Source organism: Heteronotia binoei, chromosome 14 (genome assembly GCF_032191835.1).
Source record: "Heteronotia binoei isolate CCM8104 ecotype False Entrance Well chromosome 14, APGP_CSIRO_Hbin_v1, whole genome shotgun sequence".
Classification (NCBI taxonomy): domain Eukaryota; kingdom Metazoa; phylum Chordata; class Lepidosauria; order Squamata; family Gekkonidae; genus Heteronotia; species Heteronotia binoei.
Window position 1 is genome coordinate 33,105,935 of NC_083236.1, and position 15,578 is coordinate 33,121,512.

The 15,578-nt window shown below is 45.0% G+C and overlaps 1 protein-coding gene across 2 annotated transcripts in view; it reads right to left on the reverse strand.

Moving 5' to 3' along the window:
* The window catches only part of NUP93 (nucleoporin 93), a 97,044-nt gene that overhangs the window by 29,477 nt on the left and 51,989 nt on the right, over window positions 1-15,578 (reverse strand). For both annotated transcript variants that reach the window (XM_060254531.1, XM_060254533.1), the window contains 4 exons: window positions 13,990-14,118; window positions 4,387-4,461; window positions 3,367-3,456; window positions 2,369-2,508 (listed from right to left, as the gene is read on the reverse strand). In XM_060254531.1, the coding sequence (XP_060110514.1) occupies window positions 2,369-2,508; window positions 3,367-3,456; window positions 4,387-4,461; window positions 13,990-14,118 (434 nt within the window). The remainder of the gene's footprint in view (window positions 1-2,368; window positions 2,509-3,366; window positions 3,457-4,386; window positions 4,462-13,989; window positions 14,119-15,578) is intronic.

Below are 15,578 nucleotides of genomic sequence, written 5' to 3' on the forward strand. Positions count from 1 at the left end.
AATGAGTCTCGCGCGTTTTGTCACAAGAGTAGTTACTGACTCAACTGCTCAGAGACTAGTCAGAGAATGGATCTTCCAATACAAAACCGAAACCTAGCCACCAGTCAAGATGGTGGGGGCCAGACTGCTGTCTGGGGAAATCGAGACTGTGGTGGAACAGCAAGGCTTTTTGAGCAGTAGCTCTAATGCTTCTGAAATCAGCAATGAGAAGAGGTACTTTCATGTCCCCCTGCAAATCTATTTATGCAGGCATTTGGCATGTGAACAATATTATACATCTCAACAGAACTGCTACTGGTCAGACTATTTCTGCTCTGGTCCTCAAGAATATGTTACCTGTTCAGTTTTATCTAGGGTTTTTTTTTTTGCTATGTCTGTAAATCTCAGACTGGAGGGATGATGATAAATGTTTAAAATAAACAAATAAATTGCTTTTTGATTCACAGGTCAAGAAACAAGAGTATTATCAAGTCTTTTAAGTTAGATCCGCCTAAATATGTCTTTTGAACTCTGAAGAAAAGGGGGCAGGATCCCTCCATCAGAAAACTGCAGCAGATTATAGTACTGGCAGCATTCAAAATCAGATACCTAGCTGCAGCACAAAAACCAAAGAACCTCTTTGTCTGCCTTCCTGCACATCAGATTTCTAAGACAGGCAGCCACCTTCGTATCTGTGACTGCAAACACAATGCAACACGCAGATCAAGCTCTACGAAGCTTCCATTTGAAACAATGTGATATCCATACCCCAGAGCCTGTGGACAAAGTCTGAGCGGCTGCTTCTAACTTCTGCAGATATGCAACATTTGAACACAGTAAGTTGCCTTTTAATGAGTCAAACTATTGGCCCTCTAGTCCAAGGTCAGAAGAAGAAATCCCTTTCCCCATCCCTGGAAACCAAGGACCTTGAAATGGGAGGGGCCAGGGACTGAACCTTCTGCTTGCAAAGCGTGTTTTCCACTTTCACTGGGCTGTGGCCCCTCTTCCCCACTCCTCCACTTGCAACTGCTGGAATGGCCTTGGGTCAGCCATAGCCCTGGCAGAGGTTGTCCTTGAAAGGGCAGCTGCTGTGAGAGCCCTCTCCAGCCCTACCCACCTCACAGGGTGTCTGTTCTGGGGAGGAAGGTAAAGGAGATTGTGAGCCGCTCTGAGACTCTTCGGAGTGGAGGGCGGGATATAAATCCAATATCTTCTATCTTCTTCTTCTTCCTGAGAGGTTCAGGCACCCAAACCATTGAAGAGTGCCTGTTACTGAAACGTTGCCTTTACTGTTTCAATGATGGAGAGCTTTCTATAAATGGGATTTTACAGACAGCAAGCTAGGAACCATCTACATCAGGGCTTTTTTTTGAGCAGGAGTGCACAGGAACGCAGTTCTGGCTGGCTTGGTGTCAGTGGGTGTGGCCTAATATCCAAATGAGCTTCTGCTGGGCTTTTACTACAAAAAGGCCTTGTGAGCAACAAGGGTGATGTTGGGGGTGTGGCCTAATATACAAATGAGTTCCTGCTGGGGGTCTTCTACAAAAAAAGCCCTGATCTATATACAAAAGTTCCCATAGCTGGAAAGGGTCAAAAGGCATCTAGGACAAGACATGCCACTGATTAGCAGCTCTTCATAATCTAAATATAGTGCTGGGGGGGTCAAGATCAACAAAGTGGTAGAGAAAAGGGAGGAAGAGGTTTCCTTCTGGCACCCCAAACAGGCTGATGAAACTTCTCCCACCCAGGAAAATCCACCCAGAAGCCTCCAAAAAGAAACTACTAGATATATTAGGCCAGTAGCATTCAACATCACTTTTGCCTAAGACATAGCAGGAAATGGGAAGGAACACAAGACCCTATAACACTCCCCACCCCTCACCCTCGCTTATGTTTTTTCTATCCAGTTTTCCACCTTAAGGAGCAATTCTTGGGGATACTTTCTATTCAGCTCTATGACAAGTATAGGAACAGACTGCAGGGTCAGAGCTTGAAGGTAGTTCTGGATGCCAAGTAGTTTCACACCGTGCTGAAGCACTGCTCACACCCCCTTCCCCACTGCAGGCATTTTCACATTGTTACAACTACTCTGAAAGCTGCCTTTTCACAGTATTGAACTAACGACCCAGCGCCGCTCATGCAAATGCAGCTCCGGGGTCTGAAGGGATGAGGTAAGCAGCACAGATCAGAAATGATTAGGGGCTTCCATCAGTTTCAAGGGCTCGAGGGAGTTGCACAAATCATTCTTGGCGTGGAAAGTAGGTCTGTGCCTAAGGGTAAGGCAGAATGGATGGGAGAGCCCAGTTTGCAGCATGCGGGCTGGAGAAACAGCCAGCCGAAGTTCCTGAATGCCAGTTACTCATCAGGCACACAGGAGCCAGCTTCATACCTTTGCTCAAGGTAGCGCAGAGCCTGCCTTACAAACTCCATTTGCACTTCCATGCTCGTCCGGACTTTCAGCGCATCGCTAGCAGGAACCAGCAGGACGTCGGTCATTTGCTTCACCATAACCCATAGGTCAGAAATGTTCTAGGAAACAAACCCAGTTGTGATAAAACAGACAATAGTTACCATTCCATCCTGTCCTGAAAAAGATACACGGACAGCCTTGTGAGCATTTTAAAACAAAGGTAAGCCTCTTCTAACTATTTGCATTCACTGATGACCATTGCCCTTTCGGATGACTGTGCTAGCCCGCTCTTATTACTTTTAGGCCACAAATACATGACAAACTCACTTTTATTGCCCCACCACCATCGTGCCTGCTACACCTCGGGAATTCGAAGGTGTGGAGATCTGCAAGGGTGCTGGAAATCCTATTAGAGCTCCTTCCATCAATTTGTAACACTATGATTGTCAGGTTCCTTTGGAGGAAAGCCTGACAGTACAATAACGTTACACAATGCTAGGCTGAAATCTGCCTTGGCAGCTTCTCTGGTTGCAGAGAGCTGGAAGAGTTTCTCAAAGCCTGGGAGCACATGAAATGAGAGGGCTGTAAGAATCACAGCAGCTTCCCAAAACCTCATTTGGGATTCATCGCCTTCTTGATTTTGGACTTAAGGGATGATTCGCTAGGACAGCACGATGCTCCAGATTTCGCAGTGCCCCCAATTTACACATGAAACGTCAGTTAATAAATTGTGTCTCTGTGGGCAAAATAGGGCCACGCAGCCTTGGAATGCCCCAGATAGGCACAGATACACTTGAAGCAGCTGCTCGTCACAATGAATTTTCTTCCCTGTACTTCCGCAAAACAAACCCAAATGCATGGCTGTAAGTGTGAGCAAATATTTAAAAAGCAGCTCATTTTAGCCTATGTCAGCAACCGACTAATCTCGGCTGAATTCCAAAGTACAGTCGACTCCTTTGCTAACTGGTGGGCTGTACCTTATCATCCAGTTCTGCTGCAGCGGCACAGAGGTCCACCAAGTTGGGCTGCAGATATCCGTTCACAATCTTCTCATTATAAACGTAAATCTGAAACATATTCAGAGTAAGCGGCTTCCCACCACCAAATGCACCCCCCCCACCGGCCCCCTATTCTTCTTCCCTATCAACCCTTCTCTCCCTTAGCTGCTAGCCGCAGCGAAATCTGAACAAGCCTTCCAGATCAGATGGCCTTGGGGGAGTTTTCCAGCCGGCACAAGCCTCCCAATTCCACTGCCTTGCAGCAGCAGGAACACATCGGGGGACGGAGAGTAATATAAAATTGCTCCTTCGCATTTGTTCCACAGCTCCAGGCAGGCCCCGGGGTTAGAAGCATTATAGTATTTCCTGCTGCTCTACATGGCAAATCCTAAATTGATCTAATGGTAGGGCAGAGGGAACCAAGTGCTGGCAGATACTCGAGCCCTGCACAAAGCTACTGGGCCTCGATGGCAAACCATCCGCTTTGCATGCAGAAGGTGTAAGGGTCAATCCCTGACCTCTCCGCAGTTACAGAGGAAACCAGGTTTTGGTCAAGATCTTTCAGTGTCTTAGATCCTGGAGAGTCGCTGCCAATCACAGCAGACAATACTTCACTAAACACACCAGTGATTGGATTTTACTGACTGGTACCCTCTTACTTGTGGAAGATCATTAACGAACACTGTCCAAAAGGTAATGCACCGTGAAATGAAGAACACCCCGATACACTTGAAGACTGCACTTCTCACCAGAAGTAACAGAAAAGCATTCCTGAAGAAATTTCAAATGTCCTTGGAAATCTGGAAGGCTGGATCGCCTCGATGAAAGGCATTGCTTGAATTGCACTTAAGCAATTTAAAAATATAAACCAACCCCTGATATTAACAGAGACCTCCAGATCCTTTCCTGACAAAGAGCAACATCTAGGACTGCCTGTGGCCCAGCTAGGGAGGTTAGGATAATCCAGGGGGGGGACAGAAAAGGTTCCAGTGTACTCACTTGTCGGGCATATCCCATTTCGATGTTGTCCAAGGAACTGCGGCCAGGTGGCCCCAACTCGCCGACGTAACTGGGCTGTTGGGAGATTATGCAATTGTGGTCAAAATGTCTAACGGAAACTGAGCACGGTCACTTTGCGTTCACATGGCACGTGACCTTTTGTGTGTGTGGCCTACTGTAACAAAATGCAGTGCTAACATGTTTTTCTCATTGTTTGGGATTCCACTGAACAGTATGTAACTGAGTTAATGGCCAAGAGGAACCTCTCTACAGTTATGCACCATCTCTGCAGATACCAGTTGTTACTTTTCATTGTTCGCTTTTACAATGAGCCTGTAGGAGCTTTTTAGAGGAACCACTTCAAGTCCCCTCAGTGCATCTTTTCCTTTTCTTCCTTGTACTATTTTTTTTTAAATCTGATTTTAAATGGATTTTAATAGTGTTGTGGCAACAGCGACTGAAAAAGCAAGTTTTCAGTGTGAAAAATGACAATAATTTTATAAGTCTGACAAAAGTGATGACCTTCAGATGTGAATAGAGCCGTTGGAAAAAACCTGACGTAAGACCTTGGATACTGGGATTGCAGAAAAACAAAACGTACATACTCAAAATTTGCCTCTGACTGTGCTTTCACGTATACAGAATAATGTCCTTACAACCCACTTTCAGCACACTTTGCAATTGGATTTTGTTGTGTAAAATGGCAAAATCCACTTGCAAATGATTGTTCAAGTGCAGTGAAGCTGGATAAACCAGCGTGTGTAGAAGTACCTTAGACACATTTTTTGAACTCATACAATTTCTAAAGAATTTTAAACACAACACAATATGGTATGACAATACATGAAATCACATTTAGAGCTACACCACTACTTAAGATTTGTGGCAGAGGGAGGTTACAGATGTTGGGGAGGGGGGAAATTAAGGGATAAATGTTATCTCTGCCTAGCAAAGAACTCTTGAAATGGACAGATTTCTGCTAAATTCCTAAGATAAATTCTTTCCAGTGTGGCTTCCAAGGTTCTAGTTGTCAGTGCCAGGAATTCTGAGCTAATCAGCAGAGCAGTTTATCTGACTGAATAGATCCAGTCTCTAAGATCAGTTTCAGAACTCAGGGGTCCCATAACTTTAGCTGTGAGCAAGATACTTCAGTCAACAAGGGTTTTTTTTTTTTGAGCAGGAATACTCAGGAATGCAGTTCCGGCTGGCTTGGTGTCAGGGATGTGGCCTAATATCAAATGAGCTCCTGCTGGGCTTTTACTACAAAAAAAGCCTTGTGCAAAACAATGGTGATGTCAGGGGGTGTGACCCAATATGCAAATAAGTTCCTGCTGGGCCTTTTCTACCAAAAAAGCCCTGCAGTCAACATTATGGCTTTCTGGAGCCTTCCTATAAAGTATCTCATACTGTTGTAGAGGGTAGTGAAACAAACAGAACCCTGACATATTAAGCTAGGGCACTTCCTGGTTCATCATTCTGATCTCACAGGATTGCGATAAACTAGAACCATTTAGCCTTAAAGGGAGGGACTTGTTCAGGATCTAACACCTTCAGTTCCAAATATCCATTTTGGAATCTGTTTGGGGCATATATGAAGTCTCCCAAAAGTGACATCGAAACATCAATTTCATGCAATGATTACTTAATTTATTGGTAGCCCCTCCTATAGCAGAGATACGATTTGAGGGGATACTGCCACTACAGCTGGAGCCTTTTTGGTGGCAGCCCCTGCCCTATGGAACGCCCTCCCTGAAAACATCAGGGCCCTGTAGGATTTGCTACAATTCCGCAGGGCCTGCAAGACAGAATTGTTTATTCTACCATCCCACAGCATCGGTGTTTGAACTCATCCCAATATAAATGTAGAGTGCCAAAAAATATCTAACAACATCATTATATGTAGCGTTCAATAAGAACTATCCACGCCATCTTGGATTCTAGGGAATGAAACTGAAACTAAATGGAATGTTCTGGACTGTATGAAATATTTTTACTGATTTTATTGTGATTTTATTTTAGCACTATGTTGTTTTAACTGTTGTTAGCCATCCTGAGCCTGTCAGGGGAGGGCAGGATACAAATGTAATAAAATAAAAATAAATAAAATAAAGAGCCATTCCCCTTGGATAGTAACAAGGAATATTACATTCCTTGGATTAGTTTCATCAACGTGAGACAGGCTGGAGAGTGGACAAGGATCACTACAATGGGGAACTGTAGCACCAACTCCTCTTTGCCCTATGGCTTTGGCACAATCCTTAAGGTACACCCACTGTCCCAACAGTTTTTTATCCTCTTTGGGGGGTTTTTTAAAGGAAAGAGGAAGGCATGTATAGACAGCACTAACTGCAGTTTTTGTTTGTAGCAGGAATTAAATCAGTGTGCTTCTCTTGCCCTCAAATTGCAAAAGGTTGCAGTCCAGTTAACGAGTCAGGAAGAAAGTTGGCACTTTTAATAAATGTGTAATTTGGATTCAATTACATTGAATGTAATTAAACACAAATGTTCACCTACGAATCATGCTATATTACATTAGTATCAAGGCAGAACAAAGGAAGGAAATGGAACTTAGGAGCTGTAAGAGGAGCATGGCTTTCCTGAACTTCCTACGCCATGCCACTGCTGTCAGAAGCCAGGTTCCCCATTTTGGCGGCTACATAGGCTTCAGGGCAGTCAACAGAAACAGCCAGTGAATCTGAACTCTGAATCCTACCTTCATTTACCCTCTTTTGCCTTCTCTTCTCTCTCATCAAGACTTCACTCAATTTTCTACTGAGACTCTACGTTCTTCTTTGACCAATATAGCTCTCTCTATCACTGATCTCCAATAGGTTCCATGGAGTCCGCCAAGAGGTTTCCTGGTGTTCATTTTCTTCTTTGACAAGTCAGCTCTTGCCTAGAAAACAGTCAATCCTGGTTTTCCCTTTACCTCACTGGAGCAGGAGGTGCCTCAAAAAAACCCCAGGAGAATCACTTTTATGTCCGCAGGAAGCACCCATCCAACAACATCATTATAGTGATTACACTGTAGGAGGATGCTTGCCTTACAACCCCCCTTTCATGTTTTGAGACTGACTGCAGCACTCTATGGCTGCCATTCTGTGATTATCCCTGAGACAGCCATTTTATGGTAGTCTATACTTCCTGTATACACAACCTCGTACGGAAGACCCCTACAGAGGACAAGGTGATCATCCTTGGCGACTTCAATGCCAGAGTAGGTAAAGACTCGGAAGCCTGGAAAGGAGTACTTGGCAAACACGGCATTGGCAACTGCAATGACAACGGGCGCCTCCTGCTAGAATTCTGCATGGAGCACCAGCTCACCATCACCAACACTATCTTCCAGCAGAAGAACAGTCTGAAGACAACCTGGATGCACCCACGGTCCAAGCACTGGCACCTTATCGACTACATTCTGGTGCGCCAGAGAGACCTTCGAGATGTCTTACACACCCGAGTAATGCCCAGTGCAGAATGTCATACGGATCATCGTCTTGTACGCTGCAATCTCCGTCTTCACTTTAAACCCACACCCAGGAGAGGAGGTATCCCTCGGAGGAAGTTTCAGGTTGGCAGTCTCCAGTCAGCCGAAGTTAAAGCTGCCTTCCAGGCAAAACTCCAGTCAAGAATTGAGGACCCCAGTTGCCCCACAGACCTTTCTCCAGAAGCACTCTGGGAACACCTAAAAACTACCGTCCTGCAGATCTCTGAAGAAGTCCTCGGGTTCTCCACAAGGAAGAACAAGGACTGGTTTGATGAGAACAATCAAGAGATCCAAGATTTACTGGTGAAAAAGAGATCTGCCTACCAAGCACATCTTGCTCAGCCCTCCTGTCCTGGGAAAAAAGCAACCTTTCGAACTGTATGTAGCAACCTCCAGCGCAAGCTTCGAGACATTCAGAACGAGTGGTGGACCAAGCTTGCTGAGAGAACCCAGCTGTGTGCAGACACTGGTGATTTAAGAGGGTTCTACGAAGCCCTGAAGGCAGTATATGGTCCATCATATCAGACTCAGAGTCCCTTGCGTAGTGCAGACGGCCAAGTGCTCCTCACAGACAAGGCATCTATATTGAACCGGTGGTCGGAGTATTTTCAGGTTCTCTTCAGTGCTAACCGCGTAGTTCAAGATTCAGCAATCCACCTCACCCCACTTCAACCAGTGAAAACAGAGTTGGAGAAGAGACTTGTTAAAGCCATCAAGCAACTGAAAAGTGGAAAGGCAGCAGGAGTTGATGGAATTCCACCAGAGATCTGGAAGCATGGGGGCACAGTACTACATAGCTCACTTCACAAAGTACTTGTCACCTGCTGGGAACAAGGCAAATTACCACAGGACTTTCGCGATGCAATCATCATCACCCTATACAAGAACAAAGGGGAAAAGTCAGACTGCTCCAACTACCGGGGGATAACCCTGCTCTCCATCGCAGGCAAAATCCTTGCCAGAATACTCCTGAACAGACTGGTGCCCACCATTGCAGAAGAACTCCTCCCAGAGAGCCAGTGCGGCTTCAGAGCTAACAGGAGCACCACCGACATGGTATTTGTTCTCAGGCAGCTCCAAGAGAAATGCAGGGAACAGAACAAGGCTCTGTATGTGACTTTTGTCGACCTTACCAAAGCTTTCGATACCGTTAGCAGGAAAGGCCTGTGGCAAATCTTGGAACGTTTAGGATGTCCCCCAAGGTTCCTCAGCATGATTATTCAGCTACACGAAGACCAGCGAGGCCAAGTCAGACACTGCAATGACCTCTCGGAGCCCTTCCCAATAGGCACAGGTGTAAAGCAAGGCTGCGTTCTCGCTCCAACTCTCTTTACGATCTTCTTTAGCATGATGCTTCAAAGAGCTGCAGTAGATCTAGATGATGACGATGGTGTCTACATCCGCTATTGCACTGATGGCAGCCTGTTCAACCTGAGGCGACTAAAGGCCCACTCCAAGATAATGGAAAAACTCATCCGAGAGCTACTGTTTGCTGATGATGCTGCACTCGTCTCCCATTCGGTATCAGCTCTGCAGCATATGACGTCCTGCTTTGCAGAGGCTGCCAAGCTATTCGGCCTAGAAGTTAGTCTGAAGAAGACAGAAGTTCTCCACCAGCCTGCACCCCAGGAAGATTATCACCCTCCCTGCATCACTGTGGGTGAATCAGTTCTGAAGACAGTCCAGCAGTTCAGCTACCTGGGGTGCATCATCTCCTCAGATGCTAAGATCGACAAGGAGATTGACAACAGGCTGGCAAAGGCAAACTGTGCATTTGGCCGACTGCACAAAAGAGTGTGGAGCAACAAGCATCTGAAAAAAGGCACAAAGATCAATATTTACAAAGCGGTTGTGATGACAACCCTCATCTACGGCTCCGAATCGTGGGTTTTATACCGTCATCACCTGCGACTCCTCGAGCGCTTTCATCAGCGCTGCCTTCGCACCATCCTCAACATCCACTGGAGTGACTTTGTGACCAACACTGAAGTTCTCAAGCGGGCGGAGGTTACCAGCATCGAGGCACTGCTGTTGAAGACGCAGCTGCGCTGGGCAGGGCATATTTCTAGGATGGAAAACCACCGCCTTCCCAAGATTGCCCTGTATGGCGAACTCTCCACCGGCCATCGAAATAGAGGGGCACCAAAGAAGAGGTACAAGGACTCCTTGAAGAAATCCCTTGGCACCTGTCGCATCAACCATTACCAGTGGTCTGACCTAGCCTCAGATCGCAAAGCATGGAGGCACACCATCCACCAGGCTGTCTCTTCTTTTGAGAACGCACGCATAGCTGGTCTTGAGGACAAAAGGAGATTGAGGAAGAATCGCACTGCTACAGCACCAACCCTAAATCAGACTTTTCCCTGCAGCCACTGTGGCCGGACCTGCCTGTCCCGCATTGGTCTTGTCAGCCACCAGCGAGTCTGCAGCAGACGTGGACTATTGCACCCTTCTTAAATCTTCGTTCGAGAAGCCAAGCCGAGAGAGAGAGAGAGATACTTCCTGTTCTCATGATTCCTGAAACGTCTGTAGGCTGAACAAGACTGCCAATATTAATACATTCCCGTTTCACTTCTCTCACCAGAAGCCTTCTGCTGATGTATCTTCTTTTAGTTTGTGTTCCACTTCTCCATGTTTGTATGCCCATTCATTGCCCCTCTGCTCATTTTCAGTTCTTGGCTTCTATTCCTCTGTGGAGACCACACCAGTTTTTCATATTCTCACCCTCTCAGTTCCTTCTGATGTCGTCCATGGATGCTTTAAGAAAACTGTAGCATATCCACTACTTCAGGCAACTTCTGATTCTGATTGTACATTACTACCTTGTTTCCTTCTTCTGTCACCAAAAATCCTGAAGCCTGATATATTCTCACTGCCTGCACTTAGCTCTTCTTGAACATCTTTTATCATCATGATTTTGTCCTTACTTTTCTACTGAGATTACTCCTGTCAAGATTTCAAGCTGTCTTTGTTGCTAAAACCTAAAAAACTTTTTAAAATTCTGCTTCCAGATCTTTTGCATTAGACCAGACCTAGTTCTCTCATTCTTCCAATCATTCCTCCAAAGGTTTCCAGAACTGTTCCTTTTCCTCTTTCTTTCCCAGCTGAATCTGCATCAGCACAATTTTTGAGATTTGTTCACTTGGTTCCTTCTCTGAACTTTCTTTTTATTTCTGTTTCAATGATTTTCAGCTTTCTCTTTATGCTCCTATACTGGTTCTGATATTTCTGATATTTCTGGTATTTTCTGATAGTTCTGATATTTCTCCTTCTCCAATTTATCCCTCATGACTCAGCATCATTTCAAACTTTGGCTCACCAACCCTGAATTCTTGGTCTTCCCATCATCTCCTCCTCCTTTTCTCTTGACTCTTAATCCTCTCCTTTCAAGCTTGTCCAGGTTCCTTATGATTCCACTTAATTTTTCTCTTCTCCTAATTCACTCACACACACTAAATTTCTCCTGCTCGAATTCCTAGTATTTCTACAACACACTGTTTTCCTTGACATTTGTTCCTTCCTTTTTTCATTACTAATCTTCACCAGCACAACAGTCTTCTCAATGGCTTTCCTTTATTCTACCTCTGCCCGTTCTTTTATGTTATGGATACTGCTGAACATCTTATTTTTTGCTCTTGCCACTTTGACCATGTTACTCCTCTCCCTTATGGGGATTTTTACTGGCTTCCATTAACTTTAATTAAATTTTAAAACTTGCCTTATTTTAACCAGGCCCTATAATTAAGCAAAATAAAAGGTACCATTCCATTTGGCATTACAGAACACAGACAAAGGAAAAGAGAGTAGCTGGGGTATGAGATGTTTTTTTGGGGCTCTGAATCTTGACGCCCTATGTACAATTGAAAACTTGCAGTGTTTGAGACCAACCATCAGGTTCAATAGAAACCCAACTGTCCTTTATACTGCGCAGGCAACCTCAAACAAACGTTTAAGGAGTTCAGCAGCACCGGCTTGTTTGTGATGCATGCTGCCTGCGTGGTCTGCTTTCCGACTTCCAAGCAAGGAGGAAATGCATCTTCAGTTTCCTCATGGAGTGCAGCTTTTAGTGACAAAGTGACAGCACAGAAAGTTATTCTGCAGATTTACCAGTGCCCCCTTTTATAGAGGACCATTTATCCTCACTAACTGCAAACAGCAGGCAACCAGGAGATGCATTATTCATCGAGCACAAAATTCCTTCAAACATTCCTATACAAGAGCAACGGAAAAACCCTCAGCAGACATTTTGGCCACTCTCCAAATGGTTTGGCCAGAAGCATTTTGCAAAGGGTGGGGAAACATAGAACGCTGCCAGTCTGCTTGCCATTTTGGCTCAGCTTTGTGGCTTGAGCATATCCAGAAGTTCGGGAGATTCAAGGACTCCCGGGGAGAACAGGATTGTGATGGAGCAGCCCTGCTGTATAGTTGTGACTGATGCAAACTGTGTGATCACAGAACTTTATAATAAAACAGAGAGATTAAGCAAATCACAGGCAGAAGGGTGGAGGTGGGCGGAACAATCCCAGAGCAGTGAATCTGTTCTGAACTGGCCTCTTAAACACCCCAAAGAACACACCTGAGCTTATTTCCACCTTTTACCAGACAGTACATGTTTTAGGGGACTGGGAGCTGTAGAAACCTCTACTGAGAGGGAACTCGTTCACCGGCTTCTTTGAACCATAAAGCATTGCTTGCTAATTAGCCTTACTTCTGTAAGCATTGGCTTGAAAACTGGCTCTCTGGCTGCCGTGCTTTCTGTTGAGTTTGGATCTCAGCCTTTCGGTTGATTTTGTAGATTGAGACGTGCCAGTTAAAACCCTTATTATATTGTCCAGGATGAGTGACTGTCTCCGAAAGCCACCCCCCTTCTCACACACACACAAACATGCAGTTTTGCTCTAATAAGCTTAAAAGCAACCCAGGATGGAAAAGTGAAGCAAGAGGCTTTGAACACAGCAGATGCACTTCAAACTTCCCAGGCCTTTGACTTCCGAAGCTGGGAACAGCACACATCAAGGATTTCTAATGCTCTCACAGTGTCACACCGGCATTATGCAAGCTCTGTAGAACAGAGACTGCAAGATGACAGGCCACGTTCTGTCTTTTAACCCATTCTTGGAACCTAAGCAAACCTTCTGGACTTCCCTCCCCAACTCTTTGATACTTCTGTTGCCCGTGATCAGGCCAGCATGCTAATTAATGGTGGGTACGCGGGATGACAAGCCTCAGCTATCAGTCCCAAAGAGACCATGGCATTTGATGTTCCAAAGAAGGTTAAATTGCCATTCATATAAACCCCAGAAGTAGTACAAAGCCCCCACAACTGGCTGCCAAATCTATAAATCCCTCCAGATTTTTGCTAGATTCAAGGGGATTTCATCTACATCCATCCCTTAGTGGAAAAACCAGGTAATCTGCTGGGACTTCAACTGTAAGTTGCCAGCAAAATATCTTCCAAAAAGGGGAACCATTCCAAAGAGGACATACAGTATATCTGCGATTCTCAGAGACTTCAGCATTCCCTGCATCCCAGTGAAGACTCCATGTTATTTCCAAATCTCAATACTTGTCCTAACCAATAAATAAAACTGATGTAAAGGGGCTCTATACTTTTATCCAACAACAAAACAACTTTCAGAGGAAATCAAAAAGGAGGAAGAGACTCCAAGCTCAAACAGGAATTGTGTACACTGAGAAAGCACAGAAAAAGAGCAGAACATGGTAATGGGCACAGAACTCGGCCTCCTGACAATCTTGGCTAGTTTCTAGCTCCTATGGATGCAGATACACGACTGAAAAAGACCAGTGGGTAATGCCTGCTGGGATCACAGAAGACAGAAGGATAACTCAATAAGATTTCCAGTCGCCAGAGGTTTAACATGCAAAATAAGAGAGCTCATATAAATTTGTTCCATTGGCACAAACTGCTACATGCTACAGAATTCAGCTGTCTTGGTGTAGGATTCAGGGCAGAATTAATAAAGATATTTTAAAGTGTGAAAGACATGCAACCATGACCACAGCTTGCTAATTTGAGAGGCCTGCAGCCAAAAAATTTGGCTGCTTAGTTCAAATCAATATTTCTGAAGACGTAATTGCAACAGACCCCATCGTACCTCATTTTCCTGAGTAAAATCCAGGGCGTCTTCTCCCGAAGCCAGCAATGTATGAAGGATCCGTTGCTTCACCTGTTCCCACTCGACCAGCATTGACTCCCGATGATACTCTTCAGCCATGGCAAAAGTCTAAGACAAAAAGAAGGATGTGCAGAAAACAAAGGGCACGAGACACACCTAGAGTTCAAGAGCAAGCATTACTCAGCACCCCTAAATGCTCCTGCTCTTAACTGACTGCAAAGAATAATAAAGGCAATACTAAATAGCGAGTAAGAAGGAAAGAAGTAAGAATAAGAAGAAAACTGTAAAGGCTGGTGTCCAAGAGCCTATCAGAATCAGCTGTGGCAGACACCAATGTCCCCTCTAAGCTGAGTTAGTGTGCTTTTTAGTCTCTGGCTCACACATTTTTGTCTCAGCGCAGGAAAAATGGCCCCAGAGCAAACTAATGTATGCAGTTGCTCACAACTTTAATGCCGATAGCTCACGAAGCAGAATTTTGGCTCACAAGATTCCACAGGTTAGAGGGAGTATTGGTGGACACATAGTTGAACTTCAGACAGAGCAGTTAGAGTGCTGGGCAGAGATATGGAAGACCCAGGTTTGAATTCTCACTCTGCCATGGAAGCTAGGGCCAGTCATAAGCTGTCAACCTAACCTACCTCGCAGAACTGTTGTGAGGATTAAACAGAAGAGGGGGATGATGTAAGCCACTTTGAGCCTCCATTAAGGAGAAAGCTGGGGTAGAAATGAAATAAAGGAATAAATAAAATCTCACCAGCCCATTGGGCTGAAAAAACTAACCTGGAAACAAAACTAAGCACCTGAGTTCTCAGGATTCTGGCAGTAATCTATGCTAGAGACTGGCGACTGTAGCCCTGCTGTTTTAATGTGGCCCGCACATGGCCCCACCTTCCAAGGATGACTCTCCCTGTATTGTGACCCCATCTGCTTTCTTCAAAACTGAGACACAGCCAAGAACACTCTTGAACTGGAACACAGGTTCCCACAGCTCCTTGTGCTTTTCAGTTACTCTAACCTCAGAGCAAGTCAGGATAAGGACAAACGAAATTAAATGGCAGAGGTTCATGAAGAGCAAAGTCTGCCCAAACCACAGCTGTTCTTTGGTTTTGGGGGTAAAAATGGCCCCAAGGAGACCTTTCTCCACATCTTAGCTCATGAGACAACGACGTAGCAGCAGAAGCAAATATCTCGGGCCCTTGTTCCATTCGAAACAAGAGTCCTCGTTGAACTGCTGACTAAACCAAGTTTTGCTTTGGCCATAGGAATGGGATTGGAACAGCACAGTTTGCAACGAAACACAACAGTAGGGTGAAACAAATAAAAATCACAATATCAAGATGCTGTCAGTGATAACTACATGCATACACATGCACAAAGAGACCTTAAAAACAAATTATGTCTTGGCAAGGATGGATGGGCCCAAAAGGAGAGTGAGGCATTGCTAAAGCATCTGAATTTTAAGATGCCAGAGGCACCTCCAGCACCTGTGAAGTGAGGCATAACCATTCTTAAGAGTTCTAAAGCTGGCTATGACCAATGTTTTTGAGATTTGACCTCCCTATCAAATA